Source organism: Varroa destructor, unplaced genomic scaffold (genome assembly GCF_002443255.2).
Source record: "Varroa destructor unplaced genomic scaffold, Vdes_3.0 BEIS01000001.1, whole genome shotgun sequence".
Lineage (NCBI taxonomy): Eukaryota > Metazoa > Arthropoda > Arachnida > Mesostigmata > Varroidae > Varroa > Varroa destructor.
Genome location: NW_019211454.1, coordinates 40,335,611 through 40,361,304, shown reverse-complemented (window position 1 = coordinate 40,361,304; position 25,694 = coordinate 40,335,611). Strand labels below are relative to the sequence as shown.

Here is a 25,694-nt window from a genome sequence, read left to right as displayed (position 1 = left end):
TAGAAAAACAGCTTATATATACATCTGGCGACTGCTCGTTATTAATTTGACACAAGCTCAAGAAGAAGCGTTTGTAATATCGAGCAACACCTACTTAAGGCCACTAACTTATCTAACCTCACGTATCGCCGCCTCTAATCCTTAAATGTTTTATTACTCTATAACCATTACTTGATAGCCATATAAACATCATTCTATCGATAGTATGGTGTGTAGGCAGCAGCCGTCACTGGCGATATCGAAAATAACCGTAGTCATTTATTGCTAGAAGTAGCAACAACAATCATTGATAACCTTACGTAAGACGCAGAAAAATATTTGTTAGAATAGCTCCTGTCATCGTCAGCTCAAGTAACCACTTACCGTTTTCAATATTGAAATCTTCTCTCCGATGAACTCCAGCTCACCTGCCAATTGATTGTTTAACTTATCTTAATTTCAATAATTGTTCCCTTTTCTTTATTTTTATCGTCGCTATTGCTGGCAGTGGTGTTGCTCTCGTTGCTGTGATTTGTTTCTGAGGCCCTATCCCGGGACGGCTGCACCTGCTTGTGTACATCTGCACCAAAACTGCACATCACCATTTTTTCTTCATCACCGATAACAACTGCTGATAACCACAGTATGAAGTGGTTTTCGCTGCTATTTTCCCTGCTTCCAAGAGCCAAACCGCCCTCTTCTCTCGATTTTTTATAGTATTCTAAATCTAATGTGTTAGAACGCTCAAATATAGCGAGGGAACTCGCAACATTGCACGTACCGCTCGTACAACTCTGTGCCTAACAAACGCTGACGGATCAACTGACTAATTTTCTTTACTTTTTGACAGATAGAGACAGCCATTAATGCGACAATGGGCACTTGATCGAACGAACCAACAAACAGCGGCTCCACTCTTAATAAATACCATACGCACAATGCACCTTTTGATTTTGCAGATCTGGCAAAGGATGCCCGCCTGGCTTTCGTTAGTCAGCCGATCGACCGTATTTCCGACTGACGAACGTGCGAACGCCTGTGACCAGAAATGCCTGCGTGACTTGTATTCACTGACGTCGACCAACAACAATAATTTTATCATCAATAACAACAACAACAACAACAACAACAACAATCATATTAGCCCCTGTTGTCTCAGGAGAACAGAGCAAGTTGTGCTTTCGGTGCGTTACTGAATGGGCGGCTTTTGTAGAAGCTATACGCTGATGGCTAAACAACAACAGAGCATGGACCGTTATTTTCACTGCTTGCGCTCTTCCGTATATTCCAAGCTAGATCATCACCACGGCCACTGCCCATTGGCCAACAGTTCATAGCCGTTTACGCTGTAGCTGTTCTGCCGAGTCGCCGTCGTCTTTTCTGCTTTGTCTGGTTAGATTCGGTTGGACGGAGGTTATTCGGAGCGGCTGTTCCCGCAAAGAGACAACGTAGTAGGATAACTGAAGTAATGTAGAGAGCAGAGTGAGCGAGTGATTGTGTCAGCAGCGCAGTAGACAACCAGCATCGTTCAGCATAGAGCGTAGAGCGCACCCTCCACACTCACTATCTCTAGCCCGCTGTCTACCAAGACGAGCGCGAGCGCGCCCACTCTACGAACAGTCGCTGTTGCTCGTCATATCGGCAGTACCCAGAGAGGCAAGCAGCAACCTACCTCTCAGCTCTTGCCAGCCTACAGCAATAGCTTACCAACGAATGACAACAGCGGGCAACTCAGTGGTCTAGCTCGTCTGCTCGAGCTAAGTTGGGGCTGCTACCGCAGCAGACAGCACTCGGGGACAATGACAGCGAACGGTTAGTGGCGACGATGTGCGATGAAAACAACAAAGCACATGGCACAAGCTACACAACGGCGTCGTCGCACATGCGCATTACAGCCCTCCCCCCCTTCCCCGTTTGCCGGCCAAAGCAAGCGCACAATTAGATAGCGCCTGTGTCTGCCTTACAAAACAGCCAAGGCGATGACAGCGGCGGCGGCGGTGGCGGCGACGACGGCTAGCAGACGACAACGAAGAACGGAACAGCTTCGAATGAGCGGAAGAAGTTGAACCTCTACTGGGACGGGCCAAAAAAGGAAGGAACTAGTAACGGAGCTGAGGAAACAGACCATGATGGATACGCGGCTGACAATGTGCAATGTAGATCATGAAATTACATTTACTTGGATTTCCTTATTATGCTCATTATTACATGAATAAGACGTACCAAATTATACTTACTAATCTCCCTTGAAAGCAACAGAATTAACCATTGTAGTTAAAATATTCAGCTGTTCTTAAGGTCAACGTTCATCTGCAAAGCTTCGCCAGCGGGCATTAGGGAAACAACACTGTAAAGATGTAAGCCTAGCACAAAGTATCTCAGATGAGATTGCTTGCAATTTCTAAATAAGTTAATAATAACAGGTGAATAAATTAATCGAGAATGGTTGATGGCATTGCCGAGAAGATAAATGAGACGTACACACATACAGTTAGTCTACCTGCTAACGTTACCTTAAGTTACTATTAGAAAATGCAACAAGACGCCAACTATTTACTTGTTTACTTTAAATCGTAGTCTATTTTTCTCACAATCAGTTGCTGTCAAAAGTCCAGTAATGGTTTTTGCCCGCATTTTTTCGTTCCTTTCTTCGAGTTCTTTCGCCGATTCAGGCTTTCCCCTCCAACGTTTCACGATTTGACATCTGATGTTTACATTCGATGCGATACCGATTGCCCCATTCCACCATACTTCAAACAGTGCCCAACAGCTTTCCCGCTGAATATGTTCCGATTTCCGACGATTAACGGTACCGCTCAGTGCTGTTCAAAGTGTTTCCATAAGGGCGGTAAGGGCGCGAGGAGGAGGAGGAGGAGGAGAAGGGCTGCGACCACAGAGCGCAGAGAGATAGATGCACAGGCAGCCACTGCCGCTTGGCAGCACTGGCAACAGCTAAGCGCAGAGGCAACACAGTCTCGGGTCGAGTGAGGAGTGCAGGTAGAGCTACACGTACGGGAGAAAGAAGGCGCACGGTCGTTCGCGGCCGCTGGTTACCGAGTGAAATAGATACAGCAGAGTAGGCACGACCTATTCGTTACTTGCTTTTGGTTTACTGTGGTGCCGTATGCTCCTAAGATCTTAGTTGGATGTCGATGCAGTAAGTCTGTGCGCTTTTGCAGCCGTAAACAGAAAGACAAACGTGGAGTCCTCGCGTGTAATTAAACGTAATGCACTTGCTACATTGTACCTTGGTGCTACCGTTCATTTGGGGGCACTATATGTCGTGATCTTGTGCTGTGTGCTAGCATCATCCACCAGCAAAAACAAGTTATCTGACAGTTGGAGAAGACACAGAAAGGAACCAACCGGCAGTAAAGTGTGTGCCTGATCTGGCATGCACCGAAAGCAGGCATGAAGTTCACCGAGCACCTGGCAGCGCATATTACACCGGAATGGCGGAAACAGTACATTGTCTACGAGGTTCGTTAAATTCATAATAGTTCAAACCGGACGCACACAATAGCTATACAAAAGAAGGAAAATACAAAGAGTATGTATACATTATTTGCGTCAAGCCATAGAAGCATACACACTTCAGGGACGTTTAAATTTGCTAGCTTCTCTATTCTATACTCAGCGTGTGCGCAGGCATGTTCTTCTTTATCAGGCCATATCTCAGTTGTCGTATTCGAGCACGTCTGTTCGAATATGATTGAGACAAAAGGAATGATATATAAAATCATTTATCTATCAGCGCACGGGACGAACGCTTCGTTCGCGGGTGACGCGTGAAAGAGGAGAAGACCGGCCCACTCTATGTGGTCCAACGGTAGGAGGAGCGACTTGCGCAAGCCGACGGAGTGCGGTTCAAGGAAGTGCCTGCCGTTGACTGCTCTATTTTTGTTGGCGACGCGCTCGTGCGGCAACTGCCGTGCAGCTCCTTGTGGTTTCTCCGTCATTCATTAGAGGATCGTCCAAATCGGCGCTGATAAAACTCCTGACTCGAACATTGCCACCGTTGAAAGATGGAAGAGATTTCCTGCTTCTGCCTTGAATGGGATAACAAGAATGGGTAGATGAAATATATGAGTAGACGGCGATGGCAAAGGAGGCGTATTAGCCCGTGGTGGCGATGGAGGGGCCGATGGTCTTCTACCACTCCGCCGGTCACTAATATTGTAGACTTGACTATTCGCTGTCCTTCTAGGTTCGCTCTTTTTAGCCAGTCACTGCTTTGGGCATGGATGCGTGATTACTGTGCGATCCAAATAGTTGCCCTCGTTGTCGCTGACTTTTCTGGCTAAGATTATTATTGGTATCGTCATGAAAGCAGTGATCATACGAGGAATCGGTTCCACGACATGATTCAACGGGCGGCGATTTGGTAATAATTAGAATTTGAGCTGACCTTTGCTGGTGCGAACAGGCCAGAAACAAGTTGCATTCGTCTGCCCAGTCTTTTTCTAGTCTTCGTTGGTTACAGAACTAAGGATATAGGCTGTGGAAAAACGAAACCCCACATGATAGTTGATGTAGAGAGCTTATATAGAAAGACGGGACGGTAAATCAATAAGGGGCTATGGTTTATGATACGGTATTGGTGTGAGGGTCAAAGCGCCGAACACACAGAGAGCGAATAAAGCCAAGATCGCTCTCTATTGCTGTCTGAGCATCCTCGTTCGCGCCCCTTTTCTACTCTTCGCCAAGTGGCCTCCTGTGTATTTCTGTCTGTATGTTCAACTGACGAGCAACGATCGGCAGTTTGTTAGGCAACTGCCGTGCAACGCCGGAAAAAGAGAATGTTTCCATCTCATGTGGGCTTTTTCTGGAAGATTAGACGAATAGCAAGCGACTTGTATGGTTGCCATGCGTTTACTTGAACTAATGAGCCGAGCGCCATGGCGTTCTGTAATCGCTGACTGCTCCTCGTGTTGTTCTCGACGTGTGCGCATCTGTTCGAATAAAGTGAGCGATTGTCGTAAATGTCTTGAACGTAAAGAGCAGATAGAGTCATGGTACACTGGCACAGTTCGGCTAGCGATGCTTACACTGGTGTGTATCATGCCTTGATAGGCCTCTTTGGTGTTCTGAATACGACCCTGACTCGTATACATCAACAAGAAAGAAACGTTTTACACATAGAAAAGTATTCAAACACGTAAAAATATTTTGGAGTGAGGGTAAAAGTCTTTGAAATCGGCGGGAGACAGGCCAGACGAATGGAAGTCTATTTAAACACGGGCTAGTTGAAGGAGACGGCATATTTTTACATAGTACCGACAGTACTGATTCGGGAGATCGCGTGTATATGGAGTAGGTAGTTGTGAAACTACCTTGTGTTTCTCTGCTGTCCGCGTAACACCTGAACAGTATCCAATATCCGATGTAATGACAAATATATCCATTTGTTTGTTTACAAGCAGCTAGATAGAGATGGAAGATCCTGCCGCACAATATGGCCGCAGTCTGAATCAGCGATTGAAGTTAGCATATGAAGATAACGTACGTGCTTACAGCTTTAGCCAAGCAAATTATTATTAATTGCTTCGCGTAACGAATCATACTCGAGCTCGATTTTATGTTTAGTACGAGGAAAATTATGCGTTGTCGCACAGGTCGATTTGCTGAACATTTCTCTACCGGAGCCCCACACCGTGTGTAACTGTGCTGGTAAATTAAGCTCATCACCATTGTTTACTGACCAAATCAAACCTGCTCCACCTTAGATGATGCACGATCCCCATCAAACTTTAGGACCTCAACTCAAATAATATACATTACGATATGATGATGCATCTGTATATCTTGAGCATTCCGGGATGACTCAATAATTTTTTGTCGGTAACCACTAACGGTCGCTTGCGAGTCGCGAGGATGAAGTTGTGTCATTCGAGTTGTGATAGCCAACGCCAACTTTTTTAGCGTTGACATTAATGATGTCACTGTTTAATAGAATCTAACTTTAGAATAGCCGTAACAGGAACCAGCCCTAATGCTGCCTTATTCTTACATCCAGATTCAAGCCCTTTGACCACCATAATGAAATCGAGATCCTGTAAGTTTCAGGTAGGCGTTGTTATATAAAACCGATTCGTAACTTTGTGCAACAATATTTAAAGTTGCTGCTGTCCAATCATTATGTCGTTACAAGGCTATTTAGGACGCGTCTTGTTTTTAACGACCGGTGATCGTGTCAGCTGGATCCTGCCGGTATACGAAAGCTACTTTCCATTGATATACTTGGTGGCTTTCTCCAAGCTCTTCGTAGTCAGGCAGCCTAGCAGAAATATGTACGTATACAGCCTAACGCCTGCTAGTATTCGAAACTGCCGCTGATTGCCTCATGAAAATGTTGGGAGGTTTACCTCATAATATCCCTTTGGAAACGTGTAATGCAAGCTGGTATATAGCCCTAGACGGTAGCTATACCGGTGGTGTCATTTTCAGCTAGGTATCTTTACTATAGCGCAGTTTGCGCTCGTCTCGTGCTTCATACTGTATAACTTAACGCAAGGGAGTCGGTCGGAGTTAACATATATATATATATAATATAATAGAAGTCAAATACCATTACTTCACATCCCTTAATCTTTTTCTTTTGAAGAAAAGATATCATAATGGGCCAAAAGCTGGTAAAAAATATGTTAACATTCTGGGCATTGATAATAAAAAAGTGAACATAGAGAGCTTAATCGGTAAACGCCTTTTATCGCACACAATAATGTACGTCTACATTTCATCGCTGGGTATGCTTCAAATCGAGTCTTTCTCAAAACGCACTCGTCTTTAGGAAAAAATCTAGCTGTCGAGGGGAGTTAATCAGCGGATATTGACACCACAGAGATTTTCATGTTGAGCTTGACTTTATAATAATGTGTGCTCCCCGGCAGCATAGACCACAGCAAGAAGACTAATCGCAATAAATAGCTTTTTGGGCTTGTTAAGCTATCCTTCGTTCCAGATGGCTTTCAATCTATAAGATCTGTAAAAGGCGCCCATTGCGGCTTAGAGGGGTAAAAACATACGTTAGTAAAGGCCCTCCTGTTCAAGAGTACACCTTCTTGCCTGGCAAAAAGTTTCGACTTGCTCGATCTCATAAAAGGCCTTAGATCTCATTTTCTAGTTTCAGCAATTGATGCCTTTTTTAAGAGTTTTAGGTCTAGAAGCAGAAGTGTACCGCATTCGAAGGCAGCTTTTAAGATAAGGAAGCAATGAGGAATAATGCCCAGAAAGAAACGAACCGGGCAAGCCTTCGTATTGTCACCCCATTCGCAATTCGGGGCTTACACGATAAATTACACATAGATGATAGTTTTCAAGAGCCTAGTGTAACGGGCATAAACTGTGTAATACGTCCTTAAATTCGATCAGCGTTGCCCACCTCCTTTTCTACTCAATTCATTACTTTCGTACTTGAAAAGTGCACTGCACAAATACATGGTCAGCAGTTATCTATAGGTGAAGAATATATATATAGCCGCTAACTTCAACCGCATGTCGTTACTGCGATCTTGATTCCTAGATTTCGAAGAGTGAGCAGGGGGGTTCCTAGGGTTAAAACTGACCAAACAACTTGACCTATTGCCATCGCGTCACTCCCTAATAGCACCTTTTATAATAAGAATTAAGCATCGCCATTACGATTCTACATACTAATAAATGCAAATGGAAAATACAGTCTTTCTCGCAGAACATATCTTGCATAAGACAAAGCAGCTTACCTTTGTAAATGCTGATGTATGATTTATTTTGCAATGAAGCCGTGTTTGGAGCTTTCCTAGCCGGCTTGCATGATGCGTTATTTGTTTCCATTCAAGCGATTGTTGCCTGTAGGCAACTATGATCGTAAAGTAAACCAGCATTTAAGGGGCAAAATTTATATCAGTGAAAATTAAGCCTGTGAAATTAAGCCACTGAAATCATTTCTAGCTACCCCGTAGTTAGCCTTAGTCGTAGTATAACTGGCCTACCACCATAGCACAGTTTCGTCATACTTGGGACAGCGATCTGCCTTCATCAAATGCTTGCACCAAAATAATGCTTTTTTTATTTTCGTGACAGGAAATGAAGACAAAATTGTACGAAGCAATCGAACGGGCACCCTCATCCGAAGGTGAGGATTTTTATCGAAGCCGTCATTACTTTTCATAGGGAATACTGAAACAGTATTATATTTACGTAATACCACTACTAATGCGGTTTTTCGCTCTCTTTCCGAAAAACCTACGTGCTTAGAAAAACAACAGTGTTTGAATGAATTTAAATAGTCTTTTGACTTGTGGAGTTGTTAACTGAGTTAGTTATTTCACCATTCTCTGCATTATGATATAGACAAGCTCACGTTTTTCTATTGCGCAAATGCGCACAAAACCAACATGAGACAATCTTGATATGTCTTTTTTTAGCTACACCTTCCTTCTGCCAAAAAAAAATGTTCCAGTTTGTTCCAGTGTACTTTTTTTTTAATTACTAGCGATTGGTCGTTGCTTGAAGCTCAAATTCGTGTAACTTGTGCAGCAATCAAACTTCCTGACAAGCTAACTTCGAGTCGCGGCCTGAATTGTATCTTCGTACGCCTATCAGATTTGTTAAGGACAGATACAGAATTGTCAATTTCGAATCATTGCATTTGCTTCAGCTGATTTAGCCTAGACACCTTCAGGATGTATGGATAAAAGGTTTCAATAGAAAGATGGGAGTGCTTACAATTAGTAATTAATCCGTGATCAAACTCAAGTTCAGAATTCTGAGCCGTCAAATTTATATCAACGCTCGGATGCTCAGTCGGTGGTAAGTTTCCATATAGGAATGAGTGTAAAATTACAATACCTTTACAAAGCTCCGTCTCTCAATGTAATGAATAATGGCGGTTCAGGTTAAAAATGTTAAGGACAAAATACAATCCATTTTAGCCAATATTTTACTACTAGGTTTTTAAAATTATCGCTCCATGTAACTTCATTATTACTCACCGATGTATTTGAACGATTTTTATCTAAATGACTAATATTTAAATTGTAAATTAATTTAGGAAAGAGAAAAATAATTTATAGTCGAGTGTTTCCGATGTGAACCTGAAAATAGCTAAGTGGCATTATTTTGTGGTAGGACGTCATAGGCCTCTTACAACAAAGCTTAAGGTTCTGTTCTGTAACGAGAACGTTCTGTTTATAACCATAACTCTAATCTGAACTTCGTGCATAATAGTAAAATTATTATTAGAACGAAGAAGCGATTGCAGGAGGTCGGAAGGACATTGGTAAAACAACGAAACGAACGTGATGGTCAAATGTGAGGTTGAAACAAAACGAGAAAGTGATCATTCATTATTTTTTCATTAATAATATTTGGAAACGACGAAAAAGGCGTAAGGTAATTATGTGCCGGCAATTTTACTAGGATGTCTGTCTTCTAAATTAAACTGTTTTTACTTATGCTGTTTTTTTGCACATGCTTAAGTTAACGAAATCCGTTTTTCTTAAAACCGAAAAATATTTGAAATAATACAATTGTTGACTATGAATCATATGAAGGCTAACAAGCGTTCTGTAAGCGTGCTCATAAAATAGGTTAAAAATTTGCAAAATAAACTAAAATTGGTTCTATTGGTCCAAATAAAAAAACGTTCTAAAGTAGAAAAATGATAAATGCATTCGAAAAAACTCTATTTCGCCATATACTTAGCATAAGTCTATATTGGAGGTTGCTATTCATTGTGCCCACTGTAAAGCAGGCGCATTTAATCCTCTCATATTCGTTCTATAAGGACTTGACACCTTCACCCTTCACAAAATACCTATGTGAATATAAAAATAAAATCAAGTTTTCATATGTAATTTTGAAGAGAACGTTGAATGCTTCAAAACGATTGAATTATAAGCACCTCTTAGCAACCGAAACTAGTACCATCTTAATTCCCGAAAGAAACTCACAGCGCTATAGTTTCTAGCTCCACAACCCAAAAATGTTGTTGAGCACGGAATAGTTTAAAAATGATAACCGGAAACATCCATTTCTATGTTAGACGTTTTGGTTTATTGTTAACGTAGCCCTGCCTACATTGAAACGCCAGCTATCTGTTGTACTTCAACGATTCAAATTCCTGCTTGTTTTTGTTTGTACTTGCTTCATAATCTATGTGCTAAATTTGCGGCAAAAATATCTCTATGAGCTTGATTTTTTTATTTTTGAGGACTGTCATTGTGTAAGGGCTGCTTGAAATGATCATTAGTCCCTAGCGTTTATATGGGTAATTGTTCCAAAGATCGTGCATATATTAGATATGCCCTTCTCTTATTGACACGCTAATCAAAAGGTTTACTAGAGTCATTGGTTACGAAAGACGGCATGTAACGGCTTGCGTCAGCCTACCAATATCTTACCAGACGTTAGGATCTCAGTTGTGACCAAGACTAACGTAATAGGATTCTAAACGAAATTGTATTGATGCCACTTTGGTTTTCTACAAAAAAACATATCATGGTGTTTCCTATGTACGGTAAAAAGGTGTACCGCTAAACACTGTCAGATCCTCAATTCTCATTTTGATTAACAGAAATGTGAATGAAAATTTGTTTTTTTCATTTCATTCAAAAGATAAAACTTCAAATTACGGGAACCACTGATCAACAAGAGCGGACTTTAAGGACTAAAGGTCAACAAAGTAACCAACATAGGACAACGTCGGAGAACAAACGTCGTTTGCAGATACGGGATAATGCTAAATGTCAATATGTGTTTCGTCTTTCGCATGGGTAGACAAAAATTCGGGGAAAGGCCATCTAAGTTTATCGTATCATTAACACACAATTTGGGTAATCATTCCGTAATACCTTAACGTTTCAGATTGCTTTGTACCAATAAATGCAGATATTCAATTATGCACGCATAGTTTAGCGTGATGATCGCAATTCTACGCGATTAAAGTCACGTGTAAAACAGATTAACAGCTTGCGTCTTGTATTATGTTGGTGTCCTCCTGAATGCTTTGTTCTTTGAGTACAATCGTAGCTCAGGTACTTGTTCAAGGTACTTTTCTTTTTCAATTGTATGAGTAATTTTGAAAAATGCTGAAGACTCGCAGCCCTTTACCGTAGGGTTGTGTCGGTAGCATGTGTCGTCATATTGTCGGTTTCTCTGATCGGACATTCTTCTGTAAATTGGGATTAGCTAAACACTATACTGATTAGGTAAAGCTGTGTATAAAAGGTTTACAACCTCACGTTACAGTTTGCGCGTCGAACTGCTAGTACTTACATCGATAATCTTCAACATGCTACTGTAACCTAAAAGGTCATTTATGATGTGATTGATTTACGGTTGATACGTCGACAGGTTCTATGCATTATATTTAAAAGGTGTTTGGGCATATGTTCTCTTCTATGTCTATCGTAACGGAAGATCTAGTCTGGAATAACGCTTCCATGAGGTAGTAATTTGCATTTCCTTTTTTCATAATAGCTTCGTGAGAAGATCTTTCGAGTAAGATCGACCATTAATTTAAACATTGGAGTAACCACTGGATCACCTGGTGTATTCGACAGTGGTTTCAGATGTAGACTCACGCACATGTTTGTGTTAAGAATGAATATTAATTTTTTGTTCTGTCTGCTCCGCTGGGTAACACGTTTACTGTCCTGTTGCTGATGCTGACTTATCAATGATTGGACGGACGAACTCGTAGTGGTTGAATTAAGTGTTATCGAACGCTACCTCGCCACGTTCGATGAAGGCTTTCTTCAGTATTGCGATAAGGAGCTGGCCAAGATCAACACGTTCTACGCTGAAAAGCTCGCTGAAGCTACTCGAAAGTTTAGCAACCTAAAGGCTGAGCTGTATAATTATGTATCGAAAGTCGAAGGCGGTCACAATAAGTTCACCAATAAGCGGAAGTATGTACCACCACTAACATTAGTTCAACAACGTAGTTCAAGGCATGGAGAAGTCAGCTAAATGAAAAAAAAGCATTTCATTCTCATCAACAGCTCGTCATGTTTGTTACGTACTCCTCTAGCAGAGTTGATTATATCAGTGTTCGTTTACGTCAAATTCTACCTGTACTGGCTTTCGAGCGACGGTTAGTTAAAAAAAAAAAATAGAAATTCTACTGGAGAAGTTGCTATTTCAAAAAATATCTACAGAGTAATAGTATATCGTACTCGAATTCTGTAATTATAGTCTAAACAGAAACATCTAAAAATATAGCCTTAAGTTGATTACAAAATGACTAGTACATGAAAAGAAGAAAAACACATTACGTTTTGATAGAAAACAATCTGTAAGATAAGAAATCCTAACCCTTTAAGCGTACCGGGTCATTTATGATTAGGTCTTTTATATGGGGGCATACCTGCTATCGTATCGTTTCCCTATCAAAAGGAGTCAGTAAAAATTTATAGAAGTAAACTGTGATGTTATCTGTGCTGGGCAAAAAAGCCGATCTATCGGCCCGTTAGTTGTGTTGCCCAATAGAATTAGCCCAATAGAATAGTTTTGTTGGCACTAGTCATTCTGTAATAGTATTCGCCCTAGCCGTAGCAGTAATCTTGTCTATCGCACTACATGGCTTCGTGGCCACTTATATATTATTAACTTGGTTCGCTCGACTTTTCTTTGCTGCAGACAGGGAGCGTAAGTCACCATTTTTGACATATTTTTATGTGTTATTTGTGCTCAGTTTCTGAGACGTACGTTTCACAGTCTATTATTAGTACAAGTGATGTTAAGAGGGTTCTAACTACAATTAAAGCTTCTAGATATCGGAGTCCTACCAGGCATAAACACAGAGGCGCTAACTGCATGCCAATTATATATTCCCCATAGAAATTTCGTATTAAAATATCTGATTACTGATACGAGAATTATTTTTTGAAAGAGACTGAATAAAAAAATGTTGCCAATCGCGCAGGTGGTCCTGACCGACACTACGACCTAAATCCATATGATCAATCCGTAACGAAGCCAAAATCATCCAGTTAGCGGGTGCTTTTAAAAAGACCACGGCTATAATCGATGGTCAAGAAAATGCTTAATCACCTGTCTGTCGCTATGCGTTGCGGGGCGAGGGCTTAAATATATGTGAATGAATCTTTCCTATTGTATCAGGTGAACGATTAAATGCAAGTCCTAGGTAGCGTCTATTTTTCTGCAGCATGCCATCTAATTGAATCTCCATGCAATAGTTTTTTAGGGTTTCTGATTATTTTCGCTTGAATCATTAACACGCATGCAGAAGTTGTTCGATTTCGTCATATAGTTTTCATCTCTCCATTGGTATACTGCGTTTGGCGAGCAGTCGAGAGTTCGGTGCCTCATCGATGACACGCTTACATGACGGGGGCTGTGCTTGCTGCTATCATAGTGTGTTTAATATGGCAATAGTTTACGATTTTTTTTATTACTGCAGGAGTGTTGCTTTGACAACACTTGTGGCTCCCTTTGACCGCAAAGCGAAAGAGGTTAAATCTCATACGCGGAAGCTGCACGACCTAAAGCTCGCCTTCTCAGAATTCTACCTCTCGTTAATATTGCTTCAAAACTATCAGAACCTTAACTTCACGGGTTTCCGAAAAATACTCAAGAAGCATGACAAGCTATTGGGTAAGTGAACACTTGACTAGACCTGAACTGGGCTTTTGTTCTCAAATAAATTCAATGTACCTCAGTGATTAGTGTCCCTTCTTTACTGCTAAGGTTGTTTTTTTCTGAAACATATATGGATCTACTTCTATATTTAGTAAATTCATAAGGCTTTCATAAACGATGTCAGTTCATTGCAAAAATGCCAATAACCATGTCACAGGTTGACGATGATAGTAATATGGCCGTGCAAAGAGTTAATGGACGCAGGGATTTTTTTTTATTTAAGCCCTTCAAGACTAAAAGACGTCGGTGGGTAACCGCTAACGTAAGAAAGAGGTGCAAAGTCGTGAAGACGTTTCGTCTTGCGAAGCTTAATTGAACAAATATTTTGATTCTCACGCAATGTCGAAAAATTATTACTGAACGGCAGGGACCAATTCTGGTGCTCAATGGCGCCAGAGTCACGTGGAGACAGCTATGTTCTACACGAACAAGGATATCGACAAGATCATCGGGGAGGTGGAAACTCTTGTTACTTCCCAGCTGGAAGGTGGAGATCGGCAAAAAGCAATGAAACGACTTCGGGTGCCTCCTCTCAACGATCAACACTCGCCCTGGATCACTTTTAAGGTCGACCAGCACTGATCTCGTATATTGGATTATATCCATACGATCGCAGCTTATCCAAATGCCAAATCGATTCCAAGCGAACAGAGCAGTAATAAGTGAGAAAACCGAAATCAAAATAGTATACTCATACACGTATGTAAGTTACTATTTAATTCATTGCAAATAATAATAACTTAAGCTAATTACATCTGCTCAGTTGGTTAGCACATTCCGTTACAGATCAACATAAGTAATAGACCTACTTACGTTTTTCTAATTCTGTAATAACAAAATGCATTTATTCGATAGGTTGGGTTTTTTCTCGGGGCCTGTTTGATTTTGATGGTGGCCGTTGCACTGTCCGCAGTTTACACTCAGGCGCGTAACGATTGGCGAGTTGTATTCAGGCTCTACCGAGGAACTTGTCTTGTTGGTAAGTTACACGTCTAAACATAAAAAAGAGCAGATATTTTAAGTAAGGCTTTCAAGCGAATTTTTGTTTTGAGTTGGCATGTTTGACGTTACATGTTTGTGAAGAAGCTTGATTCTGTTAAATAGATAAAAATTATGGACGAGGAAGTAATGATGCTTTTACTCAGAAGTCTCTTGTATCCGCGGTAATCCAGCGAAACTGCATTGATTGTCGATGCTGAACGATGGCTTTAACATAAACTAGAATTAATAAAGAAGGTGCGATCAAGAAATATTTGAAACTTCGTGGAGTCATCAGTTTCTTTATTTGCACACAAGTCTTTTGTGCCGTATTTAATCAGCTGTACGGTGACGATAGTGATATGTGTAGTTAGTGAAAGACCCCACAAGCCCGTTAAGTGTCGAGATGTTTATCAGTTAAATATACAGTCAACCATTTTCTTTGCGACTATGTTAGATGAGGCCGAAACAGAAAATTTCCACTGCCGCAAAGGTTACACGGAAGTTGGATGTGAGCTAATACCGCTACCTACCGATGCTGTAACGCTGTTCAAACAATCCATTTTCTGCTGATAGTAAATAGCTGCTTCTTGGCAAAACCACTGTACTAGTCTTCCTCTAATGTGAAACTGACCATCCTATTTTTGTCCTATTACACACGTAACTAGAGTATTATCAGCGTATTCTCAATGTTTACCTAAGTTGTTGTGTATTCGTCAGTACTAAGATCCAGCAGCCCGTGCGGTGTATGATACGCGTTTAGCACGAGTGGTTATAGTGCTCTAGGTCTTTAGGGCCAAAATTGCCCGAGATAATGTCAAGAACTTTCAATTTGGTTGATCTATTAGTTTTAGCTGACATTACTGATGCTATTTACAGAATAGTACTTATAGTACAAAACAGAGCAGGCAAACGAACGCTATTGCTTAGCGAACAACTGTGATATGATTCATTTTTCTGTAATGCTCTCCGTCAGCCTCTGTTTGGGATCTTTTTTTTCTACAAGTTTTCTAATGTCTACGTATTCTTGCAACAAACAAGACATCGTTGGCCTAACAGACTGTCTCCTCGTAATCATTTCATCGTTACATTGTTGGATTAGATCTTCCTGATTGAGGCTGCTGGCCTTACGTTGAGCAGGAATAGCGCATCAAGTCTTCTAACGCGAAATGTAAAGGTCACCTCTGACAATAAACCCAAGCGCGATAAACTGGCCGTATCTGTCAACATGGAAGTGTTATCATGCCGTTGCGAACGGGATGACCTTGAAGTGATAGACATGCGCCAAGGGCGGACGACCTGTGGCGTATGGATAAAATTTAATTTTCGTGGTGTATTGTATAAACATTGGTGAAAAAAACACTTTACTCATAACTGCTAAAAGGAATAGCATTAGCTATCGGATGAATCGAGCGGACTCTTTGAAGCGTCTCTGAATAAGGAATGAGATTCTTGCACGCAGACGTATATGAATGGGAGCTCAAATGTTTGAGAACTCCGCAATGCTCGAAAGGATCAAGATGGCTGTGTCAATATGAGACCAACAACATGCTTTGTAGTAGGAGCCATTTATCTTGAAACGAAAAGTGCTTAGTTGAAGGTGACCACTTTGTAGAGCATTCTTTTTATAATAGGTAATTTAATATTAAAGACGAATGACATTTTTGAAAATTTGCGGAAAAATGGAACAGAACACATTTTGTTTAATCAAAAACTTGTTCTTGAACACGTTCGAAAAAGACATAATGATCGAATGAGTCGGTGCAAAACATCTAAAAGCCTCAAAATCTATATATATATATATATATATATATATAGCATACTTCTAAATTGAGACAGTGAAAAGCTACTGGAATGGTCTTAGAATCTTTCGCAGGAAGAAACGCAGTGCCTATATCGTCGCACCCTCCTCTATATCAAAAGGACCAGCAAATGATAACGTATCGAATGATTAGGGTAATAATAGCAGCTTTCGGGTGTCTGTGCGAGTCTCTTGGACCGATATATCAAATGGTTAGCTGGATGCATTGCGTATATGAAGTCAGTATAATTTATTTCAGTAGCGTTATTTTATACCTAGATACATTATATAATTAGACGGATTAGTAATTCAGTTTATCGTCTTTGAATTTTTGGGACGTACCTATTGCTACGGTGATATCAATCCAGTGTCTCAGATCGGAGTCTCATTAAAACAATAGACGACTTTACGATTAAATCAGGATAACGCTTGTAGTGCTTGAGGCGATTTTACAATATCTGGGTCGAAATGCGTGAAAAATCAGTTGTGTTAACTTAAAAGGTAATTTCAATGTCTTGCTACGATTGTGGTGTGTAACCTAATGCGCATGACTATAACTGAGCAGACGCACTCAAGCAATATTAGAATTACATAGCATAAAAAATAGAAAAAAAAAATGTTTGAGAAATTTCTCTGGAACTATATAGATGGTTGCCTTCGTCACCGCGTATTTGACTTCCATACCGTGAAATAGTGCCTTCGAACTGCTGCGCATCTGGATAATTACGTAGAGATTATCATTAGTTAGTATCATAGTCAAACGTAGCGATCATTACGTTAACGTTCAAAATAGGCCAGAGTATGGGGTTAAATGAAGACCTCTAAGGCCATAAATAGAATGAAGGGTAACTTTTAATGGTAACCAAAGTGGAGAATGCGATAGGTCAAACATTAACCCACAGACACAATGGTACGGCTAATGCTGCATATGTTTGTAGGGACGCGGTGTTCCATTCAGGTCAAGTAGAAGGGTCGCAGCTTAAGGATGGCCATAGTTCACCATTATTCTGGTTTGAGGATCGGTAGCCCCTCCGACTGCTGCTGTTTTGCAGAGGTCCCCATATTAGGACTACACATGAGCGCAACAAGTTATTGAAATATATCTGGTTTTAGACACTTCTCTTATATCTTGTATTTGTACGTTCGTAGATCTACAAAGTATTCTTTAGTTTCGAGGTCCTTACTGAGTAACGTCCCCAAAACTTCGTGTTGACACAATAACCCGTTTGAAAACTCTCTTAATCTGAAATGTAAATGTAAACATGTTTCAGAAAATCTCTATTACAGTGAAATAAATAAATCCAGAAGTCAACCGCCATTATTATCGATTAGAATTCCATTTATCAACCATTTAATAGAAAAATTAACAAAAGAATACTAACAAGATAAGTTATAACATGTAAGTACTAACATTGTTACGTCTTAATATGTGCATAAAAAAACCCTTTAGAATGTGGCTATGCCTGAGCTTAACGTCTTGATACACTGTGACGCCTGTTGCCATAATGCATTTCTTTCGATTTATAGTACATATTAGAAGGTATTTCCTTCCGTATACTTTCTTATCTATTCCAGTTATCTTTCTGTTTCTAATTGGTATAAATGTATATGGTTGGCGAACTTCGGGAGTCAACCATGTCCTAATTTTCGAACTCGACCCACGGAACCATTTGAGCGAGCAGCACTTAATGGAGATGGCGGCGATTTTCGGCGTCTTATGGACACTCTCAGTTCTGGCGTTCCTTTACGCTCGGCCTTTGGGGATTCCCACGTATGCCAATCCTCTTGCGCTAGTCCTTTTCATGCTCCTGTTCCTTCTCAATCCAACGCATACGTTAAGGCACAACGCTAGATTCTGGCTGCTTCGAGTGCTCGTGAGTCCAGATTGATTCGGATGAACAGTTCACAGCCATTAATCTATAATCGTTAAATAACTAATAATAAATAATAATAGTAATATGCAAATATCGTTTAAATTTAATTGCTGACAAATGAATTCGTTTTTAAATTATATTTACATTAGCACTTAGCAACGCTACTCTGCTATTGTATACATGTATTGTATGTGTTTACGTGCAGACATTTTACTCTCTGATCCCTTTCCATTGTCCGTATTTGTAAAATCGATTTGGGAGCGCTATTAACCACATCCCGTTTGTATTGTTGCATGCTTTACTTTTGTCCTGTGGTTTAGTGCCGTATTTTCGCAGCACCCTTCTTCTACGTAAACTTCGCGGATTTCTGGCTGGCAGACCAACTCAACTCTTTGGTTCCAATCTTCACGGACGCTCAGTACTTCGTGTGTTTCTTCGCGACCGATTTCAATTGGATGGAGAACACGGGTAAAGACGAGCCTACTCTCATCTCGCTCGAAGGAGGTACGGAATCGCGCCACGACCATTGCCCATCATTCAAATCTCAATGAGAATCAAGTATTGAACCTGAATTTCAACCGCCCCGCCCCTTCTTTCTGCACTGTACCACACGTGGACTCGTAACTTTATCAGAGCCTATTTTTAATCCTAACATATCCATCAAAAATTGGGGAAAATTGTATTTTAAATGTGTCATATCTTATAGCTTCTTCCCGCTAAGGTTGAAGGTTTCCGAAGGTACACTAGCTTCATTTTCTATGGGATAGTCGTGTCTTTGTTGGTTGATTTAATATAATTTACTAGAGTAGCTATCTACATCTATTTACTACGGGATCTACTCGTATGCCATAAACCTTTCTGTCAATAAAATTAGCTGTCGGGAATCCATCCAGAAGGCTTTATATCTTCAACCAAAATTTTTATAAAATACATTAATTTATCGAGTAACAAAACGCGTATTGAAGAAGTTGTTGACGCGCTTATAGGATGTGCTCCAAGTGGTTTTATCTTCCCGTGGTGGTATATATACTTGACGCGTGATGGTGCTTCTGTCATTGGTGACGGTATCCGGATCCTCAAGAGCGGTAACGCACGCGCATGGAGTTACGCATCGACGAACAAGCACGAAACGCCTCTGCAAGCTGCCGTGTTTCGGTTGATTTTTCGGTTATCAAGACTCTAACTAGTTTTTGTGTGACCTACTTATGTTCTCCCATCTGCTGACTATACTGAGATGATTACGTTATGTACTTTTCTTTTAAAATGTCATATTTATCGCATAGCGTTTTGTAAATAGAGTATCTCAAATATATCGCAATCAACCGATAAACAAGTAGTTCGCTAAAGCAGTTCAACAAAAACGTTACTGGTTGTTTTTCTTCGAGATAAATTTTGCCTTGATGTTCTCGTTTTTATATGTCTAGTTTAATAGAGATTAGTAGATAGTTACTGTCTAGCTGGTGCCCTTTACCAAACCTTCACAATGTTCAGGTGTTCGTTAGGGCTCAGTAGATCGAATGGGTCACGATCTCTCAATTTACTTACTGGGCGCGTACGGCTTAAAATAGCTTGCCGAAACGTAATAGTTTGATAATGTATCATTCGATCATATCAACAATTATTGGTATTAAGGATGGGTTATGTTTCTGCGTTCAAGAGCATGGTTTAGTTCCAGTCTGCTGCCTGACTGCTTAGCGGCATGAGCCTAATTCGAGCAATTTGTTGTATAGTGTTTGCATAACCCTACATTGTAAATCGTATTAGTAGACAGTATTTCTACCGCGTTGGCATTTGCCGATGGTCATTTGTCCGCGTGCCTTTTTCTTTGTACCTGATACAGATGCTTACAAATGCATGAATCGTACGGCGAACATCATCCTTCGACCAGTGCTTTCCTGCCTTCCAGCGTGGTTTCGTTTCGCGCAGTGTCTTCGGCGGTATCGCGACACAAGAGAAGCGTTCCCTCATCTCGTTAATGCGGGAAAATACTCGACCACCTTTTTTACCATCACGTTTTCAACGCTCTTCAACCTTTACAAATGTAAGCAATGAATGAGCTGACATTTGCCGATATCTACCCATAAAATATAGATTTAATTCCTATGTAGGAATACAATATGTTATTTTGATCATAAATAAATAATCCTTATAGAATTGTTTGTCATGAATAGAGAAAAGACTTGAACTAGCGTGCAAATAGTGCTGTTTTTTATATTAATTATCGCTACATTCCCCGGTTTTATAGTCTTCATCGATCTTCCCACAAATGGCGTCCTTTCTACCGATGGTACACACGTTTCCATAGTACTTTAAATACAAACTTGACTACGCTTATTGGAGCTTCCCAAATTTTAAATATTGATAAGATTTAACTCTATACGGGTATTACTTGATGATAACAATGTATTTTTATTATGCTGTGTCTTCATTTGCATTTCAGCCCAGTATGAAAGTCTTAGCTCGAATCCGTTTTTCTATCTGTGGGTAGTGTCAATGATCGTGTCGTCATGTTATACATATACGTGGGATATCCGTATGGATTGGGGGTTGTTCGATGCGAATGCTGGTGAAAACCGTTTTTTACGCGAAGAGATTGTTTACTCAAGTATCCACTATTACTATGGAGCAATTGTCGCTGATCTCTTGTTACGGTTCGGCTGGACACTTTCGCTGTCTCTCACCGAACTCGGACTTATCCATGCCGACCTCATGGTGACGATACTTTCGCCGCTTGAGGTTTTCAGGTAGGAAACACGAATATCCATCAAGAATGTTAGAAAAACAGTATAAGTACGAGCAAAAATGGTGCTCGTTTATCCACAGACATATGCGATATGTTGTCTAGGTGGGTTCACTTCATGCTTCTTGATTCTTACAGACTCACGGTGTAGCGTGCAATCTCTTCTCCTTCCTGATCGAAAATACGTTTATTTATCCGTGCGCCGCGTAAATCTTTGATTATCATCGACTGTTCTGTTACAGACGATTCGTTTGGAATTTTTTCCGTCTGGAGAATGAGCATCTGAACAACTGCGGTAAATTCCGTGCGGTTCGAGACATTAGCGTAGCTCCTTTGGATAGTTATGAGCGGTGTGGTGCAGGAGGCGTGAGTCCAGCATTGCTCATGCGAATGATGGACGAGCCAAACGGTGTCATCAATCGTGGAAATAACGTTAAATCCAAGAAGAAGAACAAGTCGGTGTTATTTCGTATCAGTCAAAACGATCATGTGTACAAGCTAAAAAAATTGATTTGGATAAAATGTTTACTATTTATAGTGCCACCATGTTTTATGATATCGTATTAGCTGGGGTATAGCTTAGCGTAAAATATCGTTATAAGAAAATCAGGAACGGATTTGGTCGCACAGGGTGTTATCTTCTGTTATTACTACGGGTTGACTTCATTGTCTATGGTGTGTTTATATTAGGAAAGATTTTAACGGGTTGTGTGTCGTAAGGGGCATGCGTTCATCGGCTCCTCGTGACATTAACGGATGCCAATTTTTCCTAGAACCAAACAGTAAGCTCGTCATGATAAACAACGCGTCGTTTGGAATTTGAACGGAAATCAGGAACTATACCATCTCTGCTAGACGAACCCCACTAAAATTAAAAATCTCTTCTTTGCCCTAAATCGAAGGAATACGTTGTTATTCATTTTCATGCAGTTTCTGGAAAATTAACTTTCATAAAGAAAAACGGATGGTCTTTGATAGGGTTAAGATTTAAAACACTCGAAAAGATATCTTTAATACAGAAACGTATGGCCACTTTAGGGAGGAGAACATCAAAACAAGCCGCAACGATCAGTACTTTTTTCTACTTCCTAAAAATACAACTGCCTGATTATGAAATTGTATTCGTTTCTTCACAAATATCACAACTTATCACAGCTATGACGGTTTCCCCTATTGATGTGATCGTCTGCTAAAACACCTTTCCTTTTCTCGATTTTTCCTTACGCTCACCTTTGCTCGTTGTTAATCGTTAGAAGTCATAATTATTGTAAGGTACAAACGTCGTCTCAGATTCAGATGTTCGCGTTCGATCATCAGCCTCAAGAAAGTGTATTTGGGTATGGGTCTTTGATGGCCTACTAGCCATCTAGTCTTGTGCGTATATTAGCTGTGACAGTACACTGGCGAGAAAATCAATTGACTTTCGCTTAGCCTTGCCTCTTCTTAACTGTCTTGCGTGACCACCTTTTGCTGACCCAAACATGCAAAAATTCAAAGATAAAGAAATGACAATATGGCTTTGGAGAGGATCACTTTAAGGACGTTTGACTGACTCTTGCTTGCTGTTGATTCCGGTCGCTTTTTATGCCGTTATCTCCCGCCCTTTTGTCGAGTGACTGTTTGTTTCAAATAAAGCGCATATGCTCAAGTTCCGTGCGCTATTGGGCTCTACTTCGCTATTTCATAGGCCCAGTTTGAGGACTTAATTTTCGTTGATTTTTTGGGTCAGTTATGAACAGTTATTATGTTTTTTCAAAGAGCTTTGGTTCAAAATAGCTAACCATAACTTTGCTTTGTTAGTTATGATTGAGTTGTTTCACGCAGTAGAAGGTGAACGATCATTTGGTTTTTTTTTTTTGCTGGCGTTGCCTGATCTTACCTTTATCTTTTTCTTGTCAGTCGATCAATATATTACGGGTGTTGACACTATTTCGTTATCCAATTATTGACGCTATTTTTGCATAATGATAGATAATAGTGTTTTGTAAGTTACTAACTTTTGGATTCGACTATTAAACATTGATAATTTCAGGAAGAATAAGAGGCTTGCACCTGAAACCCGACTACTGCTCGAGGATTCAGAGGGACATCCCGATGTGTAATCTTCTCTCACTGAATTACTGCGCCTAAAAAGTCTCCACAAAGTCGATAGTTTTGTAAAATCCAGCTGAGGGCCTGAGTGGGTTGCTAAATAAGCGGGTTCTTACGACGAACCTTAGCGTTCTCATAACAAATTATCCTACCTATTTTATTAGAAATGTCGTCTTTGTACAGTTCCAGTCTATTCAGTGTACACTAACTCGTTGTACATAGTCATCAAGACCAGCTAGAACTCACTTGACACGTGATTTCTTCCACTTATATACAAGCCTGCACGTGACGAGTGGCTATGTGTACCTATCAAAGATTTTTATATGGATGATATAGTCAGCAAAACACCAAAAAATGGTTAGATATGGCTGACGAATTAATGCGGAATAGGCGGTTTGACTTCATGATAATTTATGTGACCAAAAATTAATGCAGAAAAGTTTCTCTTTGTCCACTAATGGCATACGACTCATCAGCCTTAGGTTATACTATCAATCGATTGCTTGTTGAAAGAATCCTTTTTAGACGTGACACTGCCTGAGCTGGTAATACGTCTTCGTTTTCATCAACTACACGTGACCATTTCTGGCCACGAATGGGTGCGGCTCGGTGCAATAATCTTAAAATTAGGCTATAGCAACAACAATAACATGTGCTTACATTTATACATGTATAAGTACATATGTATATATATAGGAGTAAATGATTAGGTAGATTTGCATTTTATAATATATATATTATAAAATCTATAGAATGCATCCATATATGTATATATATATATATATATGGATGCATTCTATAGATATGTGCGTATATTTACAAAACATGCACAAATAAATACATCGGTGCGATTTGGGGGATTGTAAAGCTGGCATCGTTTTTGTTTTCGAGCTTCCGATGGCTGCTAGACATCTCATTGGCGCCATCTCACACTCGTACAATCACACTACACAAACCATCGATCAATGTTTTCACAACAAATAATCTACGAAGTGTTTGAAGGAATGGCTTCGTTTGTTAGGAGCAGCCTTATATTATGCCATCCGTTTATAATGGGCTAGTAGTGCTAATCTGGCCGAAAAACCTGCGTCGAAGAATTAACTAGGGAAAACAGAAGCGTCATTAGCAATCGTGGTAATACAAGTCACGCATATATAACGTTCCCCTTACTTGTAATGTGTTCGATTTTTTTCCTAGCCAGACTTGGTACATATTTCGCTGGTACGGTTCTTGCCGGCCGTATCATTACTCCATGTTTTTTCCTGTGTATGTTTTAAGATGTATATCTGTGTTTTTTTAGGTACGCTTGGCTTTTTTTTCATGTTTCGATACGATGCGGTAGAGCTGAGAACCGCAATAAAGCCGTAGATAGTCAGTAGCATTCGAGGCAAAGATAACAGAGGTGTAAGCATAGCTAACTAACGACAGTTTTCGATATTTCCCCTATCTGTTTTTCGATTTTGTCCTCGTTATTCAACTGGTCAGATCCGTACACAGAAAATTGAAAAATGCGACAAAACGTCATATTCCAGTTTGATGCGATTAACTGAGGTGACTGACATGGTTTGGCCTTCAATATGTCCGCTGACTGACATTTGTAAAATATGATTTTACATAATGACTGTAATTGTAATCATAATATTTGAATATGATGTGATAATTGTGACGATAAATAAAAGAAAGCTATATTTTTCGACAGTATGAAACGTTTTTTATTATCAGTTCCACTTTTTTGAGAACTTAACGTCTGTCAAATAGTGCGAGAAGCTGTAGAGACCTCTTCGAACCAAACTAGTCTTAGCTGATTGCGGAACTGGGTGGCTTTTCAGCGTCAAAATATACCTAGGGTGAATTTAGGACGATTTGAAAGACGCACATAACGACTACCTATGTTTGCTAGCCTTACAATATTATTAGAATTAATTAAAGAGTAAGCTTACCATCGGCGCAGTGTTTTATAGAATTTCTGAATGATTCTTTTACAGTGATATTTTGGACTGGGTCTTCTGTTTACTATGTTATATGTCTACGCTGGCCTGCAATCATCTCCAGCACAGCAGCAAAGAACGATGTCAGGACAGCTCCTGGTCCAAAATATACACTGTAGTTTTTTTTCTTCATAGAATTTATTGTGTGTCAGCAGGGTACTAATATCGAATAAACAGGTTCTAAGTTAGCGTTCTGGAAAATAGAGAATCTACCCAGAGTTCGCATCATTTAGGATTTGATTAAGCAGGCCACCTTAGGATGATGCGCCAGCCCCAAACAACCCAAAGCGCAGGATCTAACTAAGTTTGCCTAAGAATGTCCTAGCAATCGGATCGTGGGCCTTGTACTTAATATAAAGACACGCCCATGCAATTCATGCTGAGACCTGCCAAACGAGCCATACACCGGGATCTGAAATCGGCGAAACTAGATGATTAGGAATGCATTGTTTATGCACATAAGGTAGAAGTCCGAGAAAAATCTTTTTTGCTTGGCTAAATCCATGACAGCCTGAAACATGCTTGCAAGAACTTCAACTGGCACATAGCGAACCAGTATAGAATACTTGTTATATGAGTGCTAAAAACAGATAGTAAAC

At 40.2% G+C, this 25,694-nt stretch overlaps 2 protein-coding genes across 9 annotated transcripts in view; one reads left to right on the top strand and one right to left on the bottom strand.

Annotated features, from left to right (window-relative positions):
• LOC111253931 (ecotropic viral integration site 5 ortholog-like) overlaps window positions 1–1,797 on the bottom strand; it is a 70,070-nt gene extending 68,273 nt beyond the window's left edge. Inside the window, exon 1 of one of the 2 annotated variants that reach the window (XM_022814190.2) lies at window positions 364–1,797. The gene's annotated coding sequence lies outside the window, so the exon portion shown is untranslated. The remainder of the gene's footprint in view (window positions 1–363) is intronic. The other variant, XM_022814218.2, reaches the window with a different exon arrangement.
• An 832-nt stretch (window positions 1,798–2,629) lies between these two features.
• Window positions 2,630–24,805, top strand: LOC111253966 (solute carrier family 53 member 1-like). Of its 7 annotated transcripts, none has more exons than XM_086977825.1 (12): window positions 2,634–3,459; window positions 8,041–8,092; window positions 11,663–11,870; window positions 13,385–13,578; window positions 13,991–14,190; window positions 14,479–14,602; window positions 17,978–18,276; window positions 18,597–18,744; window positions 20,117–20,317; window positions 20,717–21,020; window positions 21,259–21,471; window positions 23,049–24,805. In XM_086977825.1, the coding sequence occupies exons 1-12, from the start codon at window positions 3,391–3,393 to the stop codon at window positions 23,116–23,118; spliced, it is 2,082 nt and encodes a 693-aa protein (XP_086833951.1). In that variant the 5' UTR covers window positions 2,634–3,390; the 3' UTR covers window positions 23,119–24,805. The 7 variants fall into 7 exon arrangements, with proteins under 7 accessions (XP_086833952.1, XP_086833951.1, XP_086833949.1 ...); XM_086977823.1 differs by having other exon boundaries at window positions 2,639–3,459; window positions 18,597–18,780; XM_086977826.1 differs by lacking the exon at window positions 21,259–21,471 and having other exon boundaries at window positions 2,630–3,459; window positions 18,597–18,780.
• Window positions 24,806–25,694: the final 889 nt, after the last annotated feature.